We start from the raw sequence: 26,827 nt of genomic DNA, 5'->3' as shown, positions 1-26,827 counted from the left end.
GTTTGTACATTAAAGATGCTTTGAAGCTTTTTGGCCAAAATGATTAACTAAATTTAGTTGAGAGCTGCAATGTTTGAGAGCTGCAAAATTAATCGTCAGAATATTTCTTCATCATATCATATAAAGGATGGTACTACTTGGTGTTGTGACCCTCATTCATGTTCAAGTTAAGAGATTGGTTCAGCACTAAATTTAATGTGGACAGATATCTCTACAACATTGTCAGTAGATTTAATAGTCACACAAGTTAAGAGATTGGTTCAGCACTAAATTTAATGTGGACTCTACAAAATTGTCAGTAGATTTAATAGTCACACAAGGCAATAAAACAAAACCTAATACAACATGTTCCTAGCGTTATTAGATCACGCACATTGGACTCTCGCCAAGACGCAGCCGTAACTGATCTGCGATTACTAGAACGTAATCAGGCCATGGCTATGAACTCTGCCATCGGCAAGCATTTGGCTGAGAATGCAACTTGCGCTAAAAACTATCGCGATGAAAGATTTTCTATATTAGGCAGAGACCGCACTAATTTCCATCTGTCTGCACTGGAATCGACTTATATTAAAATCCAACGACCGCGCTTGTGTCAGCAGAAGGAATTTTTAGTGAATCTAAAAATTGGCCACTAGCTGCGCTCGCGGTTTGCCTGTATTTCATGTTGTTTGTTTCTATGACGTCATAATTGGTTGTTTGCAATGTAGCTAGATGCATGTTTTTGAAATCCTCCATATGCTGACGATTGCCCTTGAAAAGTGTCAGCTCGAAAAGCTTCGGGTTTTAATATATTTTATTATGAATATATTATTAAAATGTATATTAATACAATTAATTTCACCGTATTGTCAATCGCAGAGGTGAATGCGGGATGTGTACATCGAGCTCGAGCCAAATGGTGTGAGCCCGTAGGCTTTACCCGGTGGTTATTATAACAACCTTGATTAGGTCCCGAATATAGCTCATACAATTGTTATATCGTCAATTAGTCGAGTGGTCCTTGGGCGCAATTCAAGCGTGAGATATTGCTAATATTGAAGTCCCAATCCGAAACCAGACTTCGATCGCTTACCTATTGTTTTTTACTATAGTCCTTAAAATGGGGGGCACCAGACCCTAGAAATTTCTGAAAGGGGGTGGTGGAGGAAAAAGGTTTAGAACCACTGGTCTAATGGGATATCTAACGACGTAAATCGTTGTCATTCAAAGAGCATTAAAACGATTTTAATTAAATGTCCAAGTTACAATCAAAGATACGATGTGTATGAAGATTGTAGACACATACCCAATTAGAAGTGGAATAAGTCTAAAAACATAACTAATTGAGTAGGTATTGAAAGCAGGTAGAACCATTAGCGTACTCGAAAAATTTATAAGTAGCCTATGCTACTTCGGTACTGACTATAACCCTCGAAGTATGAAACATATGGACTGCGAAAAAGTGTCGAAACCGTATGTCACGTAGCGGGGAGTTTGCGTAGTGGTGTCGATTAGCGCCTGCTATACCCCGGCGGCCCGGGTTCGATGTCGCGCCAGGAAGTTTATCTGGGCTCATATCCTCAAGCGTCGCTGTTCCCACGGCGACATAAAAAGCCCAGAAAAATACCAGATGAAATAACGTACTCACAAGGAATGGGAAGAGCAAGAGAGAGCCACGGAAGAGATAAACATCGGAAAAGAAGCGTGGCTTCGGACAGAATATTTCAATGACTTCTTTACCTCGGAATCAAAAGCGCGCAAGTACAACACACTCGCGTCCACGTCGTCCAAATATCATATGATCGACCGAAAAGATCATCGCTCTATCAAATATGCCGGACGTGGCTTGTGGAACAATATCGCGCCGGCCATCCGACAGTTGGCGAGCATGTCTATACATTCAAGTCGAAATGCAAGCAATTACTAATAAATAAATATTAGTCCATCCTCAAGATTACCGGACCACGAGCTGACCTATCGATCTCGCCTTCCATGACATGCCACCCCCATTTTTCGTCGCTTTTTTTTATACTATCTTCCTTTACTATTCATTTAGTGTGCATGCCTCCTCTTTACATCGCCTAGGCCAACGTGGGTGTCTGATTCCATAGACTACTCCAAGTCGCCTCAATATCTTCCTATATTTTTATTGTATCGCATTTCGTGGTGTATTGAACTGATAAAAATTGCTAATTAACCACTGATAGGTCGATATGGATACCAGTTTGAGACACCGCAACTGATGGTTCGACATCCTCCTATCTGTTCATTAAATCGCATTGTGTCTTATCGCATGTACATTGTGTGCGTCTTGATGAGATCAAAATATAATCTGACGATTACTGATATTGATTGATATTGAGACCTCTTTCTTCTATACCACGACAGCATAAAAGCACATGTGATGGCACCAATGTAATTGTTGCAGAAGTTTCAGAGCTCTTTCTGAACACGATAGTAAAAGTCTGCATTGTGATGAAACATATTTATATACATATTCTTGTTTGATGTGCAGTGTGAATGACGGATATCTTCATTTTTCATTTTTCCTTATTCGGCAGTAGGCGTTTCCGGCTCCGCTGAGATGCTGCATAAAAATTGGTATTGATAAACTATAACAAGATTTGGGTGAACAGAGACATCGGTCATGGGTAAGGATAGGAAGTACTAATCCCGGATTCGAATTATTTTTGGTGCGGAAATCAGCAATTTCGAAATGAATCAGAGTTTTCCAATATCAGATGATGATTGCAATCGAATGAACATGAGTATTCACAATGCTTGTACGTTGTATGTTCTAATTGGGAGATAAAATTTAATAAGAGGTGGTCGTAGTAGTCGGCGTTGCTATTCAAGAAGAAGTAGAAGTAATGCTTGAATTTTTACTAAAAACAAGTAGAAATTGCGATTTCCAGTTCATTTCAAAACTAATTCAAGTAGAAATAGAACAAAGTACTCAAGTAGGTAGTTTCAAGAAGTAGGCATGGTCTAGCGGTCGCAATATGTATATTCGCGATGAATGCAGCAATTGCAGCATGAACAATGACACTACAAATAAGTTCAAACCAGGGTTGTAATGACTAGTTTCATGACTCTCTCTCATTCTTACCAAGTTCCATCATCCTTTCTCATCTCGTCCATGTTGCTTAAGCAATCCTGTCGGTCGTCGCAAAGACGGTGTTCCTCAAGACAGGTCATTCTACCCCACATTCCAAAACACGGGTACTGCCCAGACAGACACTCTGTGGAGAAAGGTATCTAACATAAAACAAGTCATCCACGATTACGACAGTCGCTCCTCACTTGTAAAGAACTTGATTTCTCCGATTTGCTGCCAGGTAGAATCCATCACCACAAACTCGTACTCAGTGCCGGCCTGCAAGCCCGCCGGGCACGTAACGTAAATGAACTCTTTGTCCACTTTATCGTCCTTTAGAATAGTAGTTCGGAACGCGGACGGCCTATCCGCGAGGAACTGCGAAATTTTGGACAGTGCAGAGTTAGTGTGAGGAACGGTGTGATATCTAAACATTCTACATAGAAGCTTCACAAGGGCTTCAACGTTTTGGCGATCGTGTCGTATTGTTATTATTATGATACGTTTAGAGTGGGACTAATGTCAAGGTCTTATGCGCCACCGACTACAACGCAGCTCATTCAGAATTGATAACGGGGATGGCGAGACATATAAATAAAATCTGGTCACGAACTACGCACTACAATCGTGAATACCAGAAGGCAAGTCGTGCATATGGCGTAAAATAACTTTTTTTTGATTATGGAATAAATTTCGTCAAAATAATCATATGCAATAGTTGCCATATGCATTGCATATTTCAATGACTTTAGTGCTTTTTTGACTCGTTTAGTAATACAATTGAGCACATCGGACCAAACTCAGTTGGAAAGCTATAGCGTGGGCCGCACAGTCTTCAAAATTGGTGCTTCTTTACGGGACAAACAAATTATCTTTGCGGGCCGAATTTGGCCCGCGGTTCGCACGTTGCACACCTCTGGCCGAAAGTGTAAGACGTCCTAAAACCTTCATACCAGACTTATACAAACCACTGGATTTTCAGAGACCACAACTAGAACTAGAACTAGAACTAAGGGAGACCGGGGACAAATGTAACAATCGACCTCAACGCTAGTAGGGTGGAGATATCGCCTTGATATTTTGCGTGCTCATGCAGTAGTTATCTCTGCTAACATACCTGGAGTTGCGTTGAGCTACGATGCGAAACCCCGGATTAATTTGAAAAAAACGAAATTTTGGACCCTTAAGTAAATATTTTCTGGTCTGGAATAATTTGTTCAGACGGATGGTAGGCTACCTCAAGTAGTTACAACGTAATATATGTAGATGGAACATTGTTACAATAGTCTGCCGTGATGATAGGAAAACTAGGACTTGCATCGCCGGGACGGTACCATACTAAGAGGCTAATCATGGTCGAGCGTATCAGGGGCAATCGTAAGACTCTGTTACTTTTGCGTCGTTAAAATATCTTTTCAATGCTGAATATATTTGTTCATATTTTGGTATAACCATATATCTACTGAAGACCAATCTTGCAACAGCCATAAGTTCAATACCAGAACAGATACTACCTTGCCATACCAATTTCAACATGATCATTTGGAGGAAAGGACATACAAAAGTAGCGATGTGAAACTTAGGGTTCGGTTATTTCCGTGATTCTACCATCCATTCTCATGTTGATCGACTTTTGGTGTGTCGACCTTCCATGGTTACTTAAGAACTCGCCCATGACTGAATCCTCATCCCCTGACTTTGACCATGGCCCACTTGCATTTTGTCATTTGGTGTGAACAATTTATTTTAATTTTGTACAGAACCGAATAATGTCATTAGCTTTGACGCCACATAATGTTGTTTCCTCGTTTTTCTACACTATCATCGGCCCATTCAACCAGATATTTTAGCCGGGTCTTGTTTCGCACCTTTGCAAGTGACCGAATGCCCAACCCATAATGCACGCTGAACAACAGCACCTTGGTAGAAGAGGCCGAATATGTGTAGGGAGATAGAATGAATGTGCTTCTCGTACATTTTGAGCGCATGAAGAAGGCACGAATGGTGATACTGTATTCAGATGCAAAAAATGCGATGGGGCGTACCCTGGAAGCGTTCAAACTTCTCTTTCTTTAGTTTAATGGAATAATACAATTAGTGCTCCCGTTTTCGTTGTTCATGTCGTTTGTTTTTAAATATAAATAGCACTGTTATAATTGCCCCGCATGGGTGGTACAATTGCCCCGGCGTACGGGGCGATTGTAACTTTTGAGCGGCGATTTTCGCGACCAAAAATTTCCATGATTGATTGTTGATTTAGTCCCATTTTAGTTTTTGTACTAACTATCGAGTTGTTGGCTACTTTATATAAAACTTTGGAAACGAAATTTCCATGAGAAAAACACGTAATGTTAGAAAATCCAAAAAGTGTTACAATTGTCCCCGTTCTCCGCCTACTCAATTTTTGAAACTCGCAACTATAACTGTAATTAGAACCACCCGATTTTCAGAATCCGCAACTAGAACTTAGAACCACTGAATTTTCAAAATATGCAACTAGAACTAGAACTAGAACTAGAAATACTCAATTCTCAATATCAGGAACTAGAACTAGAACTAGAAGTACTCAAAAAACCGGTAATTAGTTGACCATCAACTAACTAGATGTTTAGTTTCTACAAATCTGCTTCACAAATCTACGTCCACTGGATATCTCAATATCTGTTTGAATCGTAATTTTGTATCTACACATTCGGGAGTTGGTATATTGTGCGTATATCATCGTTTACCAGTTTAGATCAAATTGATGGATAACGCAAGAGGGATTAGCCAACTAAAATGAACGCAGAATTGTGCATCCGTGTTTACATAGCCAATAGACATGCACCCAAGCTCTTACCGGCTCCTGAATGTAGACTTCGTAAGCTTTTGCGCGAGCGTCAGTCTTGAAGCGCACAATGACAGAATTCTCGCTGACCTGTTACAACAAAACAAAAATCATACGAGACAAGTTCTAGTATATGTGTCGACGATTCCTACCTCCACAACGGAACACATGAAATATGCATTGGTAGCTTGAATTAATAATGCACACAAGCATACCAGCCGGATCAGATCCATTTTTGATGGTTTATGGCACGGGTATATGTAGAGCCGGAGTAAATATGTCTGAAAAAATGAATATCGGGTTTGAAGCTTGCGTCCCTTCCAAATTGGGATTGTCTCCGAACATTGGTACCCAATCTGAAACTCTTAACTAAAAAGTCGCCAAACTACACTTATATTAATTGCGTCGCATTAATCTATCTGATCTGTTTGCACAAATCCATGTTTAATAATATAGTATATGAAAATCTCAAGTAAGTTAAAATCTTTCCACTTCGCCCACCCAACTTACACTGCGTACCTACAGTCATCACTGTAGCCAGTAAACTTACTAACTTCACAGCTCCCATTGCGACTAGATCTATATTCGATTGTACTAGCAAGGTTTGTGATGATATGTGCAGCCCCAACACATTATCTACCCAAGTTGCAGCATGTTTCTATGATAAGTAATTAAGCACTACCTTACACAAAGTGAAGATGACAGTCACCAGTTTTAAAAACTGCCATGATGCAAAAACGAGACACAGCCAGTAGTGCAGTGTTTAGAATACGGCTGGCTGAGTTTCTTTTATACATGATTGCAATCCATCAGCAAACGGCGAACCCATTTTACATCAGGGCGAATATAAAATCTTCATCGCCAAATTACCACTCCTTGCTCGTGCAAGAATATGAAATTGTTTACGAGATAATATATGGATAAGGAGATGACTGCTAAATCTGTCTAATTGACGTGCACCTGAAGCGCGTGAGCACTTCTAATGTCGTATGATGAGCATCGGCTTTACAGTGCGACGTTTTAACAATTTATTAGAGATGGTGAGATGTTTCAAAGGTGCGTGATCGCACCGGGAACATCATTATGAAATAGGAAAATGCTACTGTAATCTGATCATACTTGAATAAAATCTGTCTAATAGCAACTTTTCATCATTCGCTGCAGGACGGTGTCTACAAGATGGATATGAGCATAAAACTAAGATATACATGGCAGAATCGAACATGGTATTGAATCTCTAGAATTTTGCCTGAAATATCAAGCTATTCCGGTTGTGACGAAATATAGATACTTTTCTCCCATTACCATATCAGATTGCAGGAGATACAAACTGGAGGGTTAGTTCGGATATCAAAAAATTTCACTATCCAAATAACCGATTTTTCCGCATATTTGGAATTTATCTAACCGGTTAACCGGATAACAACTGCCAAGTGAGACAATCGATTTCACGAGGTTTGCATGAAAAATGGATCATAAAATCATTACACAGTGTTATTGTAGATCTGCGTACACGCACACTATGAGCCCTATGAGTATGTGACCAGGCGCGTAGCCAGCAGGAAAACAAGGGGGATTTGAAATAAAATGGGAGGGGGTTTCGATTTTTTTCGAATTAAGTATTAGTGAAAGTAAATTACGCATGCACGCACGCACAAGCACATGTTTGCAAACATTCGATGTCACTCGGTTTCGCGATGTCACTCTTTAATCACAATCGCTAATCAGCATACACTCAACGGCATATTGTCTCCAACCCATCGACAGATATCAGCCAACGCATGCTAGGCCCGAAACGCGATAGTTAGGCCAGCTATGATATATTTCGTATCAGGCCTATTAAAGATGCGAATGTGTAGGCCAGCGATAATATTGTGCGCACCAAGCCAATGCAGCTGCGATTGTACAGGTCAGCGATGGTATAGTGAGGATACTGCACAGGGCCTTTTACAGATGCGATTCTTCAAGCCAGCGGAACTAGGCTTGTTGAAAACGCGATATATCAGGCCAGCGACGATTACCGAGCGCGCAGCAATCAAAGACCTAATTTTACGATCATCTCAGCGGGAGATCGCGCCGCCTTACATTGTGAAGTTGCGCACTGAATCTCGCTAATTTGCAATACGCTTCTCGCTAATTGGCCGTGCGCAACACCGATAATACGACGTATTGAAACTTACTAAAAAGTGTAAAACGCATAAGCAACGATACTCTTTTAACCGGTTAATCGGTTAACCCGTAAACTCTTATTAGGATAATCCAACCCCAGTACAAACACTCGAGTAGACGATTCTTAAACGACAATGCTTATTAGAAACACTATATTTGAAACGAACGGTCGAATGACAAACATATTGTGATTGTACAGTTACGTAAACGCACAAGTAATCAAATATGAGAAACAGAGAGTCATTCGACGTTTTCCGACCGCGGACTTGTTACAGCGGACCGGTGCCTGGTGGGTGTACCTATTTGTCAATGTCCCGAATGTCGCCAATGTTGACAATGCCGCCAATGTCGACGGCACGACTATACACAACGGCACGCGAGCTCCCGCTGATATTGTAATTCATTTGTATGAGAAATTGGGCCTTTTAATATTGTGCTCACGACATCCCCCACAGGCCTAAACAATCCCGTCTGCAATAGGCCGCACGCCAAGTCTTGAGTCTCTTTGTCTGTTTGCTGTACCTGCCGTTGTGCACGGTCGATTCTAATCAATGGACAGCACGCAGCACTAAAAAGGGACGGCTTTCAATCCCCGATCCCCCTGGATACGTGTCTACCACTCAAGTAGAATAATGGAATATATCCTGAAGGCAGACTTGGACGAATAAATAATTCCAGTTGTCCAATTAGACAAGATACGGGCAAACTACGGCCCGAGGACCGCATGCGTCCATCAACACCGTTTTGTGCGGGCCCCGATACCCCCTTAAAAATTCTTGATAAAATGCGAACCAAAAATCTAAACTTTTCCTCATATATTTCAACATGACAATGATAATTTATAGCCTTACTGTGATGTTTATTTCTCATTTTTGTTGCTACCACAATAGCCTGACCTCAAGGCCCACTCATTGTTAAATGTTTCACATGCTAGACATCACAGAAAGTCAAAACAGAAATTACATAATTCGGTTCACGAGCGTGATTTTGAATTGGAGACTTCAGCAAGTCTATATTTATTTTTAATACTCTGCTTGGAAAAACCGATTCGCGCATGTGTTAGGTAGATCCGTCCTCGATATGTGTAGAAGTAGCCTATTTTATATATATATATATATATATTATCAATATATTCCGGAAACCTATTTAAATTAACATTGTTATGATGTTGTCAGCGTTGTGTGTCCTGGAGGTATCGCAGAAGTAAAATCAGTACATCTATGAACAGATCGTTGTCCACAGATTCAAATTTTCATCCTGTTGCAAGAATCGGTGCGGGCGACTTTCATCGACAAATTGGTTTTTGAGGACGACCAGCATAGAATATCTTGTCAAAATTTCTGACGCCTATATTTAGTTTGTTTTGAATATACGTATATATTTTCTCCATATTTCCTCGGTCACTACATAAGTAAATATAAATATTGCGTTTTGGCTAATCATCTCAATTTACTATAGTGCAGCCCGAAAATGGACTTCGATGTTGAATGCCGCCCGCGAGCCGTAACGTTTGCCGTTTCCTGAATTTTACTATAATTACAACGAAATGCCGATAATCTAATTCCAATCTAACTTGTCAGATGTTTCTATGATCTTATTATAATTCTAACCTAATTCCATTTTCGAATCGGATTTTGAGAACATTGTGTAGCTTTAATTGTAATTCCACTTTCAATGCCACTCAAGTAAAATAGTTGTCGAGATTGTCGGCATTGTTGAATAGATACACCCGTGCTCGGGTGTATGGTCTGACTGAAGTATGACGCCTGGCGCCCTTCGTGCCGCTGCCCGACCCACTTATCGTAGCTCGGGACGGGTATATATTCTGCTCCAAAGTGGTTGTTTTTTTGGGAGGCAGTCAGCGGGAAGTGAACCCGAGAAATGTGAAATTTGTCGGATTCAAAATTTATTCAGCTCGTAAAGTATGCAGTGGTCTAAGTCTAAATTCGGAACAGTTGTTAATGTCTCGGAGATGGTCATAAATTGATATAAATAAATTATTATCTATAATTGATGCGATTAAATCAATGACATTCCGATACGCAGTTAATATGAAATCAAGTTCACGCCACATAATTTATTGCGCATTGCGGCACGTGCGGGTCAAGGGGATGCGGTCAAACGAAATGCCTCTGTCGCACATTTGCTGAACTACGTGTATTGATCACGCGTCTCGCGACACTATAGAAGTAGGTGTGTGGAATGTATCACTTGAAATGCCCTGCTCTATCTGTTATGCAATGTCGGGTAACGGTGGCGGTCACCAATGTTCTATCTAAGCTGCGCACGTGCGCAAATGCGCAGTGCTGACACGGTCTCTGCGCACAGAAAATCGGAAGTGATGACCTTTTTTTAGTCTTTACGCACTGTTCTCCAAGGGTCTGCGCAGTAAGTTGGTGAGTGTGCGCAGACTCATCAAAAATTAGAGGGAGCATTGGCGGTCACAGTAGCCAGCGTGGGGAGGCTACTCAGGTAGAAGTAGATCTAACGCCGTGACATTCTAATCAATTGCGAGTAGAAATAGAGCGATTTCCAAGACACGTCAAAAGTATTTTCAAAAAGTAGGTTTAATCGAGGGATCGCATATTTTTAACATGCAGCTGATCGCATGTGGCTATTTTCTGGACAGCAGGTTGCATCTTTGCGACTCTCGCAAAATTCCAAGTGGCAATACAAATAGCTGCCGATTTCGATGGAAATAATCAATTACCGTGAAACAGTGCTAGTTGGTCCAGTTGTCTTGAAGATTTCGCCCATAAAATTTACGCTAGCGTATCCTACAATTACTTTTCTGCTTTACAAAATCAAATTCTAATGTCATGTAGTTTTGCAAAAACATAACCCTTGAATCAGTAGCACGAAAACCCTTTTTGTGGTATGTACCGCGTAAAAGTAAAAGTGCTTCGATTCTGACCAAGTGACCACATCTGTGGTGTAAGAAAGCCTCAGTTCAGGCTTGTATAATGAAGGTGCATGCCTTCCGAATATCGTGATATCAGAGCAAGTTATTTTCAAATTCAAGTCCACAAATGTTCAAAAACGGCGGTAGAGACTGTTTTCGAATCCTATCGCAGAATATGTAAATAAGACGTATACTGAATTAAAAGTATAACAGAAGATAACATAAGACGGACAAGCGATGAAAATGAGTGGCATTAGTCGAGAGCCAAAATGATCGAATTCCCAATTTCGGGATCCGAATCTATCCGGATCCGGCTGGCAATTGGAAATTCAGAGTCTGAAAACATTCGGCTGGTCAATACCTAATTCGGAATCCGAGAAAATCCTGCCACAACAATGCTAATTTATTCATATTGCAGCAGAAAGATCCGGCTAAAATCCGATCGTCACCGCAAATTCAGAATCCCGATCCAGTCCGGCTAGGTAAAAAATCAATGAAATCCTTCTCCGGCTCCGGCTCCTGACTGTGGCAATCCCTGGTCGTGGGTCGAAAAAGATATGTCAAATCGCAGTCCGGTAATTTTCGATACTGGCATGTGACATATCACCATATCATGTGATAAATTCTGATCGCCTACTATTGTCTCGCCAGACGCACGTGTAACGCACGCAATCTTGCTGTCGCGTGGCTACGCCATTTCATTCAATCGCACCCGCTTGACCTGCACGGGCAGAAATACGTGCAAAATTGTGAGCCATGAACTTGATTTAATTTTAACTGCGTGTCGGAATACCTTTGGCTTAATCGCATCATTCATAGACACTAATAAATCCATATCAGCTTATCGCCATGTTCGAGATTTTACCGACTCAGTTTATTGCACTGTTCGTAGATGGGTTGAAAAAGAGGTGTGTGGACGAGATCGCCACCATAGCCTAGACCCCAGGGTGCAAATCAGGCCATCGTCTCTCTTTGGTATTAAATTATATTGCTTTCACACCAATGGTAATGGGCGAAATCGAACCAAATGCATAATTCCTCATGGAGATATATTCCAGTGATATAATGGCTTTTATACACGGGAACCGTCTTTTTGCGCCTTCTTGAGGAGGTACACGACTGTTCTGAATTTATGCTTAGTTCACAGCATAAATCATGAGCCGGGCCAATCAACAAGGTAAAAACGCAGCATTTTCACATTAATAAATACCTGAGATCCCGGGCTCGCCGGCCGCTGGTAAGCAAATCAATGCCGATACCAAGCCCGAGTAAATGATTACGGCTGCAGGAGGAAAGGCATCAATCGTAAAACTTCAGCCGAATTATTGTGCAGACAACGGGCACGTCGCACGGATCCGCTGTGACAACCTCCCAATCGGTAGAAGCAGCAAGATTCCCCTTTCTCTCACGTTGTAATGTAATGCGCACGTGCATATGTTTCTGTGACATTGCAATATACATGTTCGTCTTTTGACCCATTGTTTGAAATAATGAATATTCAACCATAAGTATCACTGTTTAGAAATCTTCCACTATTATGTGCCCCGACACAATGAGCATGGATAGAGAGCCGATATCTGTGAACCATAACTTACGATACTTTATTTCATTCAAGTCACAATCTATAAAACCAATTTGAAACGGAATTTTATGTTGCAGTGGTGCATAATTAGCCTTGTTAATTCGGAATGCGTCGCGACTGGAGCTAGACTGGTCCAGTGTCGACTACCGCATACTGTGACTCCGTAATGCGATGGACATGCTAATTTATAGTAGTATAGGCGACTGAAATGAGGTTGCATTGTTGTCATACATACCCGTATTTCGACCTCCATTCCAAGCAGTCTCTCTCTTGTTTACATTCAGCCAAAACAAAAAAAGCTATGTTTTCATAGTCCCGGAAATGGGCAATGCACATGACAATAAAATCCTGATTGTTTTCGCACCCATGGTAAATGATTTATAAGGAGAGGGTCATAACTAATCCATTTTTGTGAAGACAGCGTTTTCGTAAATTAACTACCCATCTAAAGTTGTGAACAACAAATCCTAAGAAATTATATTGCAACGCGAGTTGAATTCCAGACAGCGGCGCATTTTTCGTTTATGAGCTGATTCATTAGGCGAGTAAACCGAATTAAAGACCTTCTCCGACACATAGCAGCCCAATTATGACACAGCAGTTACCGCACTCATCGACAATGCCATGATTGGTTCCATTGTATCCGTCACATCTGCTTATTTATCAAATCACTTATGAACAGTCCGTGTTATTTTTGGCATATGCCAAAACTGCCAAAAATAACTTATTTTTGGCATTTTTTTATTTTTATTTTTGGCAGTTTTGGCATCGTCCTCTAAATAGATAGTTTCAGCCTCGAATTAGTCACAAAAACGCTTTATTTGGGCTAGTCTGTCAAAAGACACCACATAATGTGCAGCATCCACGTATAATCAATGCCAACAAACAATAAGAAGAAGAAAAAACCTAACGATTTCATAGGTTAATAATATCAAACGAAACCACAAAATGTGCAATATCCATCGTAATCGGTGCCAATAAGCAAAAAAAGAGAAAGAAATGCCTAACAAACACGTTTAAATCGTTTAAATCAGTGGTTCTTAACCTTGCCCACAGCGCCCCCCAGGGGGCGCTGGCGATTATGAAGGGGGGCGGAAGCGCTCAGTGGGCGATATGGGGGGCGCTGGGCTCAGGGGGGCGGTATGGGGGGCGCTGGAGAAAAATGGCTTCGCAGTAGATGATGTGGTGATAGGACATATCCTTAATGAGTATTCAGATCAAATTAACACCGAAAACTTCGTTACATACACTGTTAAAAAAAACCCAGTAAATTTACTGCTCAAATAGCAGGCAGCAGTTTTACTGCCATATGGAAATGTAATTACTGCTTCCAGAAAGTCAATCAAATTACGGTGTTACAGCAGTAAGATTTATTACTTGCTTGCTAGTAAATTTACTGCAAAAGCAGTAAGATGTATTACTGGTTTGCTAGTAAATTAACTGCCTATTGTGAAACTAAAAACTGCTTTCAGAAGGTAAATGAAATTACGGCTAATAGCAGTAGGATTAATACTGTTTGCTAGTAAATTTACTGCCAATTTGTAAAACTAAATACGACTCTTTGGCGCAATACGGAATCACAGCATAATATTTTGCCTGATTCGCTGGTAAATCCACAGACAATTTCCTCGACCCCAAGACCTGGCCACGAGCCCAGACAGCACACACTAATCATCAATTGCAGCGTCGAAGCATTTATTGATGTATTCATGGAGCTTTTTTCAGCAACTCTGCAAACTTGATCACTTTAGGGTGAACGTCAGTTTGTCTTCTTTTAGATGACTTTTGAGCCTTGCTCCTGTACCTGTAAATGAAATAGATATTACTAACTAGGAAATAGAATCAAAGATTGCCAGCTGTGAGTAATGGTGTATTCTAGCACGATTTATAACAGGGTTGGCCAAGCTTTTCAGCCTGCACGATTTATAACAGGGGTGGCCAAGCTTTTCAGCCTAAGGGCCGCATAAGATTTACGAACCATTGCACAGGCCACGTCAATATTGATGACCATTCAGTAGTCGTCTAATGAAGAGCGAACCGGATGAGGTAACGGTGAAAACGACACTTAGATAAAAGCGCATCAAAATCGATAACAATTGTGTTATTAAAATACGGAGTACATAGTCGCGGCAAGCGCAAAAATTTCTCAAGGTAATGAATGAATTCGGACTTCGGTCAATAATAATGGCACTTGAAATATTGTGGGTCATCTCGATATCGCGCTGGGCTCATTTGGCTTGGCAATAACTGGATTGATTATATTGATATTTTAGTCATCAACATCCTGTATTTCACAGTCAGGCTGATCAATTTTTGGTTGGCCTTGCAACATCCTGTATTTCACAGTCAGGCTGATCAATTTTTGGTTGGCCTTGCAAGTTCACAATAAATCACCTGGGTAATATATTTTTTGAAATTATAACTAACTTCGAGAATTACTTCGCGGGCCACTCAAAAATTCTTCTCGCGGGCCACGGTTTGGCCATCCCTGATTTACTTTGACCAGGGTTGGCCAATTTAGAAAATTACACCATGGGTGGTCACTCTCACGGGGCCCTCGGGTTGGCGAAGCACTACGAAGCACTTCTAAACAAGTATTTTAGTGGTTATGGGATGCACCAATTAGGTAATTGATTACTTCTACTCGAGTAGCATCAGAGACTGCTTGGGACAAGAATTAAAGATATAAATTGTCGTCTTGTAAAGCATGGAAGGTACTCAAGGTAGGCATAGTCGAGATCAGCACTGTTTCGGGGAGTCTAGGTGCATAATTATTATCAAATAAATTCAGTATAATCTGTTTTAATTGTGGTCTCACTCTCGCTCATAGCTCACCTTTGCATGAACCTTTGCTGTTGCTTCTTCTGGGTACTCCATATTTAAGACATAGAAGCAGACGAAGAAATAAGCTACTGCAGAGTAGAAGGATTCCGTCGAATAAATGATTGATTTTTCGGCGGTTACCGGAAACTTTTCTGTAGAGTGGACAGTCGAGCCTAAAAATGCACGGGTATTATAGTCACATCAGCATCCTAATAAATTATCCAAATTAGAGGTGTTTATGGTAAACCAGTGAATGAATCGAGTCATGACTTGACTCGAGTCACCTTTTTCGTACGATTCGACTTGACTCGTGTCAATTTACTAAAACGACTTGACGTATCAGAAAGTTGAATTGACTCGTGACTCGGGGCCTAATTCACGAGTCAATTTCAAGTCATAAAGTTATCAAATAAAGTTACCAAATTCTCAGTTCGATGCATTCCGTCGGACGGACTGGCAGCGCAGTTACACTTTCGAATGATCGTACCGTTTCAAGACTCCATCTAATAACTCGACTACTTGGTGATGGGCAGGGCAAAATAGAATTAACACTGCATGTACCCCAGCGGCATGTAGTGAAGTGCGTTTCCGGGCGACAGTGACGTCATCGATAAGGAAAAATTATGACGTCACATGACTTTGTCACCTCGTAAAAAAATAAAAGTCGGCGCCTGTGATGGTAAATAATTCCTCCTTAATATGAGTGCTCACTACTCATGTAGATTTGGCCAACTGGCTACACCAACTTTCGACGCTAATTCCTAAAATTATGTAACGCGTGTCGCTAACGTGTTGATGTAATCATAAGCATAAAATGTCACTTCCAAAACTATTGCATTGCAATCTAAACAATAACTTACCAATTGCGATCAAGAACGGATGATATGGAGCCTCCTCCACAAAGTCTTCTTGAACACTTTCCTGAAAACAGATATGGATTATTAGTTATTACAGCAGTACAGCACACCTTCATCAACATTACTTGGACTTGTTCGATTGCTGGAGCAAGGCACATTGATTCGACTACTCGAATCTTAATCAAGTATTAATTCTAATGATTTGAGTCGAGTAGAAGACATTTTTTCGTGTACTGAAAGTATACGCGTCCCTCCGCTGAAAGTTGATTTATCAACGAGAATTATAGTTTCGATACTAATTTTTATTGTTGAAGCTTTGAAACATTGATTGTAGCATATATCAAAGTATACGATACATAGCCTTTAGTACAGGGGTCACCAACACGCGGCCCGCCAGGTCATATTTTGCGGCCCGCGACATGATTTGAGATTTTGGAAAAAAGCTAAGAAAACATTTTGAAATTCTGAAATTGACGTGCAATGGCCCAAACACTTCCAATACCGAGACGCCTATAGAAAACTGCTTAGGGAAGTGGTTCTAAAACTGAGGGTACGTCCCCCATATTGGGGCGTGAAAGCATCTGAAGGGGCCGTGGAGCTGCGTTCAACCAAAAAACTTTTCGCGCTCGGCGCGATTTTCCTGGAATTCATAGTTAAAGCTAGTGCTCTGTGTATAACCCGGAATTCATATTATAGAATTCTCTCGTCAACATCAATAACCTTCCATACTATCAAACTATCCGTTCGGATAGCCAGCATTATGGATGCATTTTCTGATATGACGATAAGGCGGCGCGAAATTTTTCAGTATCATATAGGGGGACATATCAAAAAATGTTTGAGAACCACTGGCTTAGGGCTTACCCACAAGATTGAGCTTCAAGTGGGGATGGTATTTCAGCTAGTTACGTATCTCGCTAGTCCCAAAAAGCGTTTCTAGGCATTGTGCACAGCTCGCAGCTTAAAATAAAATGAAATTGATGACAGTGACACTTTGTTGTATTTTTATTCCTTTAATAAAATATTACTTTTTTGTGGTCACTATACCCATTGCTTGTGTTAGGTAGAACAGCGTTGTACTGACGTAGAGTTTTAAAACGTGGTTGCCCCCTTTATATCGATATTGAATTTATGCGGCCCGCGGCCGCTACGAAATTTGAAAAGTGGCCCGCGACCCGTTTTGAGTTGGCGACCCCTGCTATAGTACAAAAGCTACCAAGGTTACTGGACGTAGAATATTTTCGAAGTCCTGAACAACATTTCAAGTTTTGAATGAGGAATGTCCTTTCATGAATTGAGGAATGGTGGACAAGAAGGCACACAAGGGAAATTAACGCACAAATCCTGGTATAGGCTAACATCTAAAAAAAGGCTTTTTGCTTACCATTCGCCAGAATATAACTCCAGCATGCCAATAGACTAGTGGTCGTATATGATTGTGATTGAAGCATTTCGCATATTGTCGAAACTCTTTCCATCGTGGTGACAACCTTCAGGGACTTCACGTTTTTCAACGCCCTGCAAAGAGAACGGGCACCTTTTATAAAATATATAACAGTGAAGTGAAGATAGTTGTCTGCAAACATTCACAACTCAATATTGAAACGCAGCTAATTTTGAGGAGCTTTTCTCGGCGACAGACTATGTTATCACGATCGAGATATGAAGTTACTAAGCATTATCTATATCAAAATATAAGGATAGCTATTTATACTTACTTTTGAATGAAGCAGCAGTTACCGTCCATCATGCGAATGGTGTGTTCCTTTACATCAACCCTACCAGTAAGCTTGGAATAATGCGCAAGCGCAACCATATACTGATCTTCAAACAGGATGAGCCACTTAATCCTGATTGCGGATACCACTGATTATTGATCGCTTCAGCCGATAAGTTGTTGCCATCAATGATCTCACTCTTCCATACGCTCTCGTACGGTTTTTCTGATTTCTTCGAGCAGCCATTGCTGGTCCATTTCTAATTCTTTCAGATTATTAGTATAGGGGGTGACCAATTAATGCAGCCGTAGACTTGCACATCATTCTTTTTTATTTTATTAACATTTGAATTGTTCATATTCTGGTCCTTTGATTTATTCTTTCGCCGTTCATTTTCCACTAGCTATTATATAGCTGCCTCGCAAGTGAATTGTGACGACTGCCGATGTGAACACCACAGGCGATATAATAATTCCCCGATTCATAGCTCCGTTTACATTTCACAGCATTGGTATCAAGCACCCGGTCGTCAGCAATTGAACTATTCAATGCATTTTCAGTACTATTAGTAAGCAGAACCATATTCTGATGGTGTTCAGTAACGGTAGGATTTCAGCTAACGTGGCTCGAAAACGACGAAACCACAGCATACCTTTTAAAACCGTTGCAAAATGGACATTCAACTGTAATTCCAGATCCAATATGGCCTTTCAAGTGTGAAAACAGCCGACGTTGACGGGAGTTTCATTCCACATATTCTCACAGGGCATATCAAATCCGCTTCCGTTTGTTTGTGGAATGCCACCAAATATACCGCGCCAGAAGCATGAGTTTCGTTTCAATCCCAGGGCTCAGGCTAACAAACGCCCAATACTAAATTCGCGGTACAGTACTTGAGCTGCGTGAACTAAAACTTCTCCGTTTTTGATTACCAGAGAACCCGGCCCTTGGAGAACCCGGCCCTACCAACCCGGCCCTTGGCGAATACTCCAATCGTCACGAGCAACCTTCCATTTAGTGCCTTATTCTGGGAAAGAAACCCTTCTGTCACACGCGCAACCTTTTGCTGAAAACAACCGCTGTTTCCACCCTGGTGATTCCTAACCTCAATCTTCATCGCTAATCCCCAGCCCGTTTGGAATCGGTGGCAGGTGCTCACCTGACGGCTTGCCGGGTGCCTTTCTCACTGCTCACAATGTTCCTCATAAATTGGCGTCCCGTGCTCACCTGACAGGGAGGCTCTTGCTCACTGCTTACTGCTTGTATTACCCACGCTATTCTCTCCAAAGTTTTTCTTGAAGATCACTCTCGACAAAAAGTGATAGGGAGGATTTTCCTGCGAGAAAATCACTATTGTGCGGGTGGCCTATGTATTTCTTATTGGCAATAGTGATTTTCTGGCAGGAAAATCCTTGGTGTCTCACAGGGACCGAGATTGTCTCACAGCAAAATTGTCAGTGTCTCACAGGAAACGAGATTGTCTCACACCAAAATCGCCTGTGCTCACAGAGGAATCTTCAATTCTCCCCTGATATATCAGGCAAAACGTACCGAGATTCCAAACGGGCCCCAGAGATTTTGAACAAAAGGACTATCGCTGGCTTCCCGCCTGAATAGTTCCTGTTGTTATTAAAGTTGAAGATGACGATAAGCCTTAAAATCGATGTCCCACATTACATTCTATTCTGAAGCCTACTTGGTGTTGGAACGGCTGGTCTACTGAAATTATGTCAATATGAACCTATTGATTGTTGCGATATTAAATTCCTATTTCTATTAAATGCCTATTTTCAATATGCTGATTTTCAGCAATCTCTGACACGCCCTGCTAAAACCGTGTACTGGCAAGATCGTAGCACTCTACGCGTGACGAGATTGGGAAGAATGAGAAGTTGGTTACTACTCTCCGCCGTGTTTGTCGATCGCTGCAGAAGGAAGTACGTTCAATCCTGTCGTTTTTCGACTTATTTCGCTTCTGCCGTTATTTGGCATCGATAGATACTATCAAAGAAAAGCAGAATTCAACAAGGAACGAACGTGGCATTAACCGCTTAGTTAGCCAGCGATTCGGTAGTAATGCAAGTCCAAGCAAGAAGAATATACTCAACTTATCAGATCATAAGCTAAGCCCGATTGAAGAATTTGTTTTATCCCATGGGCTCAATTTTTGCCTGCCGCCTACCACTGTCAAGAATGAGGAGGTATTTGCGGAATTTGAAGTTCTCCTCGGCCAATTAAAACACCACGAACCTAAATCAGACGAGGGTATACCTGCTCTCAAAGCTCGGTTATCAGATTTGGCGCATTCGTATTGTGGATGCCCGGTCGACAAGGCGGACTTCCTGATGAACAAAGAGTGTTTCCTAGCCATCAAAGCATTGCGATCCAACCCTGAAATTCACATCACCAAACCAGACAAAGGATCCGGTGTTGTCATTCTGAACAAAGCTGACTACATTTCGAAAATGGAATCAATATTGCATGACAAAACCAAATTTATCTCGCTTGGTTCGGTTTCGGAATTTGATAATACACCTAAAATTGAAAGACGACTGACCAACCGTTTGCTGACATTGAAGAAAAACGGTGTCCTAACGGCAGAAACATACAGCGCCATCAGACCGACGGGATCGCAAAGACCACGCATGTACGGACTGCCAAAAACTCACAAAGACAATGTCCCAGTGAGACCTATACTTTCCATGATCGGGTCTGCTCACCATCAGCTGGCAAAATGGCTTATTGACATTTTGGAACCGGTTCGGGAATTGTACGGCACGGAATGTGTTCGCGATTCGTTCACGTTCGCTGGTGAAATACGAAACCTGGATTTGCCGAATCCAGACGTGTTTCTGAGCTCATTTGATATCTCTAGTCTTTTTACGAACGTTCCGCTGCATGAGACTATTGATATTTGTGCCAACGCGCTGTACGGTGGTAAGTTACCGCCACCATCAATCCCGCGTAACGTCTTTGTGGAACTTTTACAAGCGGCAACCTGCTCGGTGGAATTTAGCTTTAACGAGGTCATGTTTCGCCAAATAGACGGCTTAGCCATGGGTAGTCCCCTGGGACCTATTTTGGCCAACATTTTCGTAGGGTATTACGAGGGCGAGCTTCTGTCCCAGCGTGAGTCCGCCAAACCACTATTGTACCGCCGATACGTAGATGATACATTTGTCATTTTCAGGAATGAATCGGAGTGTGACCAATTTCTCATTCGCTTAAACTCGCTTCACCCGGCCTTGCAATTCACAATAGAAAAAGAACGCAATAACTCATTATCATTTCTGGACGTATTAGTTGAAAAGCGCAATACCAACAAATTTGAAACGTCTGTTTTCAGAAAACCGACATTCACAGGCCAATACCTTCGCTGGAATTCATTTAGTCCTCGGCGCAGAAAAATTAACCTCATAGGCACACTCGTGCATAGAGCGCTGATGATATGTTCGGGTAACAAACTGAGTTTAGAACTTGACTACATCCGAAAAATCTTACTTGATAACGGTTACCCTGAACACGTCATCAGCCGCGGCATGGAGAGGAAATTAACGCAATTCAACGCAGAAAAACGAACAGAGCCCACCGCGCGAACAATAAAAGATGTTTATATCCATCTACCTTGGATTGGCCCCATTTCCACCCGCTTTGAAAAACAATTGATTTCTGCTGTCGGTAAATGTTACGATACAGTCAAAACCAATGTGATTTTTACAACAACACAACTGCTCCCTTCAACACGCAAAGACGTGCTTCCTGCACTTCAACAAAGTAATGTAGTGTACGAATATAGGTGCCACTGTGATTGTGGCTACGTGGGAAGAACGTCAAGACGTCTGCAGGACCGCATAAACCGACATGTCCCCAGATTTATCAGAACACGTGCGTCGCGCGATGTGAAAAGCTCACCCTTAACTCATCCACTCAAGATTGATGCTGATCAATCAAAAGCCATTAATTCTGCCATCGGCAAACATCTGTTGGATAATCCGATTTGTGCGAATAATTATCGAGACGACCGATTTCGAATCGTAGGTCGAGGCCGTTCACAATTCCATTTGTGTGCCTTGGAATCAACTTTTATCAAAATACACCAACCAAAACTCTGTCAACAAAAGGAGTTCGTGTATCACCTAAAAATAGTACATTGAACGCTCTCTCATTCGAAATTTCATGCTGGTGACGTCATATTTTGTGATACGATTGTTGATATACAATGTTCTTTCCAATTCTCTACTAGTTGCTGACGATTACCCCTGACGAGTGTCAGCCGAAAATATTCGGGTTCATTTCAATATGAATATACTATTTAATTGTATATTGAAGTTCTGTACCTCCAAGAAGCTCTCTACGCGTTTGTGTAACCCTACTGTATATGGAATTACAATTTTATCAAAATCTTTTTTCTTGACCACAAGAAATGCCCACCCATACATGTGACAAATGAAATAATTTACGGATTGTTTCCGTGAATCGGGTTACGATCTCATGTCCGTAATTGAATACAGCGTAAAGAACAGTAAATTTTCTTACGTCCACGTATGTAAACTCGTTTACTGCTCAAAAAGGTGTAAATTTACGGATTTTTCTAACAGTGTATAGCCTTCAAAATACATATAGGTTTAATTGTCCATGGGCGCTCAAATGAGTGACACTGAATGTGCCTGTCTTGGCAATCTGAACCCTAGAAGACGAATTCCATCTGGCAGGGAAAAATTATATGCCAGTGAAGAAATACCAATCTGAAATCGTGTGCGTCTTGTAGTTTAGTACGATTGGGCGACAGGGATATTCCTGTTGGGCGATATCCCAGTTGAGCGATTCTATATTTTTTGATATTGCAGGCAGGGGGTCATGAAATAACATCATGCAACGAAGTCATACCAACGGGTTCGCCCGCCCGAATATGTTTAATTATTAGTAACGGGCCCTACAGTTTCCAAGAAACCTCGCGCTTTAAGTTTTGATGAGTCTGCGCACACTCAACAACTCACTGCGCTGACCCTTGGACAACAGTGCGTAACGACTAAAAAAAAGGTCATAACTTCGGATTTGCTGTGCGCAACGTAGATTTTCTGTGCGCAGAGACCGTGTCAGCAGCTTATAGGGAACTATTGCACCTCACTCAGCTCTACCGGTAAATGTGTTTACGTGAGCAGAGAAAGGATAAAAATTGATCTCAATTTGCATGCAATTCCCGATATGATTGAACAATTTAATCATTAATTAGTGAAATTTTTCGCGCTTGGCGCGACTAGGCGAAAATAGCTGCCTCAGTAAATGGATAGCCAATGTAGAAACCTTTTTGGCTATCAACAAATAGAGGACAGCCTAATGGGGGTCTGGGAGTGAAGTCCCCCGGAAGTTTGGTTTATCACCCGATGGGGGCCCTGGAAAAACGTTTTTTGTTGGGGGGGGCTGACGAAGTGCTGTTACGGCCCTGGTAACGAATAATTGTACCTGCAGGCACGCCCGAATATGTTTAATTATTAATTACGTGCCCTTCATTTTCCTATACAACAGCTCACTCAGTGCTGCTGGTAAATCTGATTACGTGGACTGAGAGGATAAAAAGTTTATAGCAACTTATGTATGTAATTACCACCTATTCATTCATGCATTATAGAAAATTTTGGTACCTAGGGCGACCAGGCCACACAAGCTTTGCTGACCATCAAAATCACGATATGGGTTCGTTGGGGCGAAGCCCTCAGAGGTTCAGTTTATCACGCTATGGGTGCGCAAGGCAATCGTTTTAGGGGGGTTCACGAAGTGCTGTTACGGCCCTCCGTCTTACTCATTGTCTTTATTACATTCCTTACAATATGAAGTTGGGGGGCGCCGGAGCACGATAATTTTTGAAAGGGGGCGCTGGAAGAAAAAAGGTTAAGAACCACTGGTTTAAATCGTTTGCACTGTAACAGTGCTTCCAAGCTCAGGTCAGCTAAGTTTCTCCTAAATTCATTTCTCGCCCAGCGAATTTGGGAAATATCGGCTTCAAAAGAAGCCGTTGAGGGAAAGAATGTTGCCAGTCATCCACAAAAGGTTTTCAGAGCTTCAAAATCTTTGGAGGGCCGAACCGGCTTCCATGCATCATGAAAAGAGATCACTTCGCCAGTGCCATCGATCTCATCGCGGAAAGAATTTTCTTCCCGATCCTTTTCCAGGAGTTTCCTGTGTTGTCTATCTCAACACATTCTATTTAGTAGCCCGACTATCATTTCTCCTTCAGTCTACCGATATATTTTCGGAGGACTTTTGTCACTTCAGGTGGCTTTAATATTACCAACTCGCATGGAAGAGTCCTGGGAAGGTTAGCTTGTTTAAGAACATTGGCGCAACAAGACTGTCTGGCAAAACGAGACCATGCCGCTCAGAAATAGCCAGACAGTTTGTTGCGCCACAATGTTCAACTCGATCACAATGCAAAAATCGTGGTTGACTTTGGGGGCTCCAGTTCCATGAGCAGAATATAATTTATAATTTAATAATCAGTACTGCGGCAGCTTCTCATTGATACCCGTTTTATCAAATTTAGCGCTCGACAAGCCGGTCAAAAATGGTCGTAAAATTGCCCTTGGACAAATGGAAAGTATGACGTAAACCAAATGCAGTCAGCCGTTCAATCTCGCTGTGCCCTCACCATTTAGGACACCATTCTTTCACCCCTAATGGGTGGGCTGAACCCAGATTAAGAAACCTGCCTTTCACAAACGCTCTTCTCGCTTGTAACGCTGTCCTGTTAACACAACACCATGAACGAAATACACTGTTTGGCAGGCCGTGTTATTTTTGGCATATGCCAAAAATTGCTTATTTTTGGCATTTTCAAATTTTTATTTTTGGCAATTTTGGCATCTGGCTCCTGAAATGCCAAAAATAACACGGCCTGCTTATGAATCAGTTGGAACGCTTCAAAGTAGCACGCCGCTTTTTAAAGAACTATGAAGCTTTTCTGCAAAACTAGAAAAAGATTCGCGGCACACCTGCGAATCTGTGGCGGTATACCAATGTGCCACGTCGCACACTTAGGGAATACCTGCCATAACGGACTTGAATGACAATATAGATGGTGGGGCTGATGCAAACCCCTAAAAGTTTATGACAGACTTGTAATCAAGTCACAGGGTCACAAATAAATTCTAATTTTATAGTTTCGACTCCAGTCATTTTAATTCAGCACCGATTCAATTCCTAGTTCAAGTCATGATTCAAAAGTTCGAGGCCTACTCACAGTGTTGAGACTGAAGTCCGAGTACATGTCCTGTTCAGCTTACTTTTACACAGTTTTGTTTGAGTGATATTGAATACCTCGTATTCATAACCTAGTCATTTTCCTCACTTCATATAGTTTCTGGCCCTACTTTACAAATACCAGTACTGATAAGCGAGATACCAATAGTGTGGAAGCTTACTATTCTTCGAAGTTACAACGAAATGCTTATTATATTTGCCGCCTGACTCCCGAGCCATATGACTTGATCGAGTCATGCGCAATGACTCGAGTACAAGTCGGGTCAATACATCATTGACTTAAGTCGAGTAATTTTCCACGTTCAAGAAAATGACCGGACTGCACCGGACTATGAGCTCGTGATTTCGTCCCAGCGCGTGGCGGTAACGGAGACGTGTCGTGATATTCTTCATAACCGGAAACGTGCGATATTCCAAGCAAAATTCGAAAAAGGTAGTTTTCCACATTGTTCGCCCCGTGGAACCCAACCAAAGGGAAAACTATAGTTCTCGACAATATGGATTAACTTTATGAGGTTTAAACAATTCAATTGTGGGTATACAATTTAAGTTGTTAACCAAGTCGACGGAAGCGAGTGGCGCAGTTGGTTAAACACTGTAGTCACGACCTCGATGGTTGATGGTTCGAGTCTCGGCTCTGCCATGTTTCGATGTGTCGGAGGTTTATCTGGGCTCCTCATCGCCGATCCCGCTGTAATACAGCACATTGAAAAGCCCAGACGAAGAGAGAGCCGAACTCGTGAAAGGAGGCAGCAAATGAGCCGAAAAAAAAAGATTGAAGTTCATGAAGACATGCCATTATGCGATTATGAAATTTACTGTGTGGGCGCAAATAACCACGAGTTGCAAGCGCCAATTATATGCGTTAATATAAACAACAACAACACCATAACCCAAGTCGACAATCTTATCTGTTCCAATAATTTTATGTTAAAGTCTTATTGAAAGGAAAGCAACAATTTTAATTCCCTTTTTGGGCAAAATCTTTGAACTTTTAGATTTACATGCAACCGAGTCTGCAGAAATTCAACGATACTGGGATGCGCGAAACGCTCTGGAAGTTGGTTAGCACAATAACGTTCGGTCAGGGTACGCTGGTAAGGCAGAGCCATATATATTCAAACCGTAAATATAATATAAATATTACAATTATACCATAATATAGATATGCTCTGCGTGCATATCTTTCCGTGAAACGTGAACGTGTATGTATCTTGCCTTCAAATGCAGAAACGGTTCGGGTGATGCGTGACTGTCGCAATATCTTTGCATGTTCCCAACAGCAACAACGTTTGTACCTTGATTTCTCTGCACAGTTTTCATATTTTGGCCTACTTTTTAACCCCAGAAGAGGACACTTTTACTAGGCTTCAAGTTTGGTGGTGTGCCAAATGGTCGCGGAAAGGCTGGAAAAATCGAGGATCCACTAGCGAGTTGTTCCGGGTTGACCCTTTTCAATCTCCTCTATTGACAGCAAAGAAAAACAGGACAACATGCGAAAAAAGAGGGAATTTAGGAGTCCGGAAAGGCCACTATCATTCTAGACAAGGCACGGGTATCCTTCCAAAGTATATTACGAGTTTTCGGATTACCACAGGTCAGCGATACAATGC

The 26,827-nt window shown here is 41.6% G+C and overlaps 2 protein-coding genes and 1 long non-coding RNA gene across 3 annotated transcripts; 1 reads left to right on the top strand and 2 right to left on the bottom strand.

Moving 5' to 3' along the window:
• Positions 1-2,382: 2,382 nt before the first annotated feature.
• LOC145436272 (uncharacterized) lies at positions 2,383-6,213 on the bottom strand. The gene is made up of 5 exons (XM_080313635.1): positions 6,059-6,213; positions 5,919-5,996; positions 3,286-3,457; positions 3,092-3,224; positions 2,383-2,569 (listed from the first exon to the last, which is right to left on the bottom strand). The coding sequence occupies exons 1-5, from the start codon at positions 6,137-6,139 to the stop codon at positions 2,533-2,535; spliced, it is 501 nt and encodes a 166-aa protein (XP_080169761.1). The 5' UTR covers positions 6,140-6,213; the 3' UTR covers positions 2,383-2,532.
• On the top strand, positions 2,526-3,155 carry LOC145436273 (uncharacterized). The gene is made up of 2 exons (XR_013914240.1): positions 2,526-2,646; positions 2,806-3,155. It is a non-coding gene; the product is annotated as an uncharacterized LOC145436273 (long non-coding RNA).
• An 8,020-nt stretch (positions 6,214-14,233) lies between the features above and the next one.
• Positions 14,234-18,877, bottom strand: LOC145436265 (uncharacterized). Its single transcript, XM_080313633.1, has 5 exons — positions 17,958-18,877; positions 17,624-17,757; positions 16,243-16,303; positions 15,395-15,555; positions 14,234-14,363 (listed from the first exon to the last, which is right to left on the bottom strand). The coding sequence occupies exons 1-5, from the start codon at positions 18,053-18,055 to the stop codon at positions 14,302-14,304; spliced, it is 516 nt and encodes a 171-aa protein (XP_080169759.1). The 5' UTR covers positions 18,056-18,877; the 3' UTR covers positions 14,234-14,301.
• Between the last annotated feature and the right edge of the window lie 7,950 nt (positions 18,878-26,827).

The sequence above is a fragment of the Botryllus schlosseri genome, chromosome 3 (genome assembly GCF_051294905.1).
Source record: "Botryllus schlosseri isolate E-star chromosome 3, Bs_hap1, whole genome shotgun sequence".
Classification (NCBI taxonomy): Eukaryota; Metazoa; Chordata; class Ascidiacea; order Stolidobranchia; family Styelidae; genus Botryllus; species Botryllus schlosseri.
Note: the sequence above shows the minus strand (reverse complement) of the source record. Positions and strands in the feature narration are given on the sequence as shown.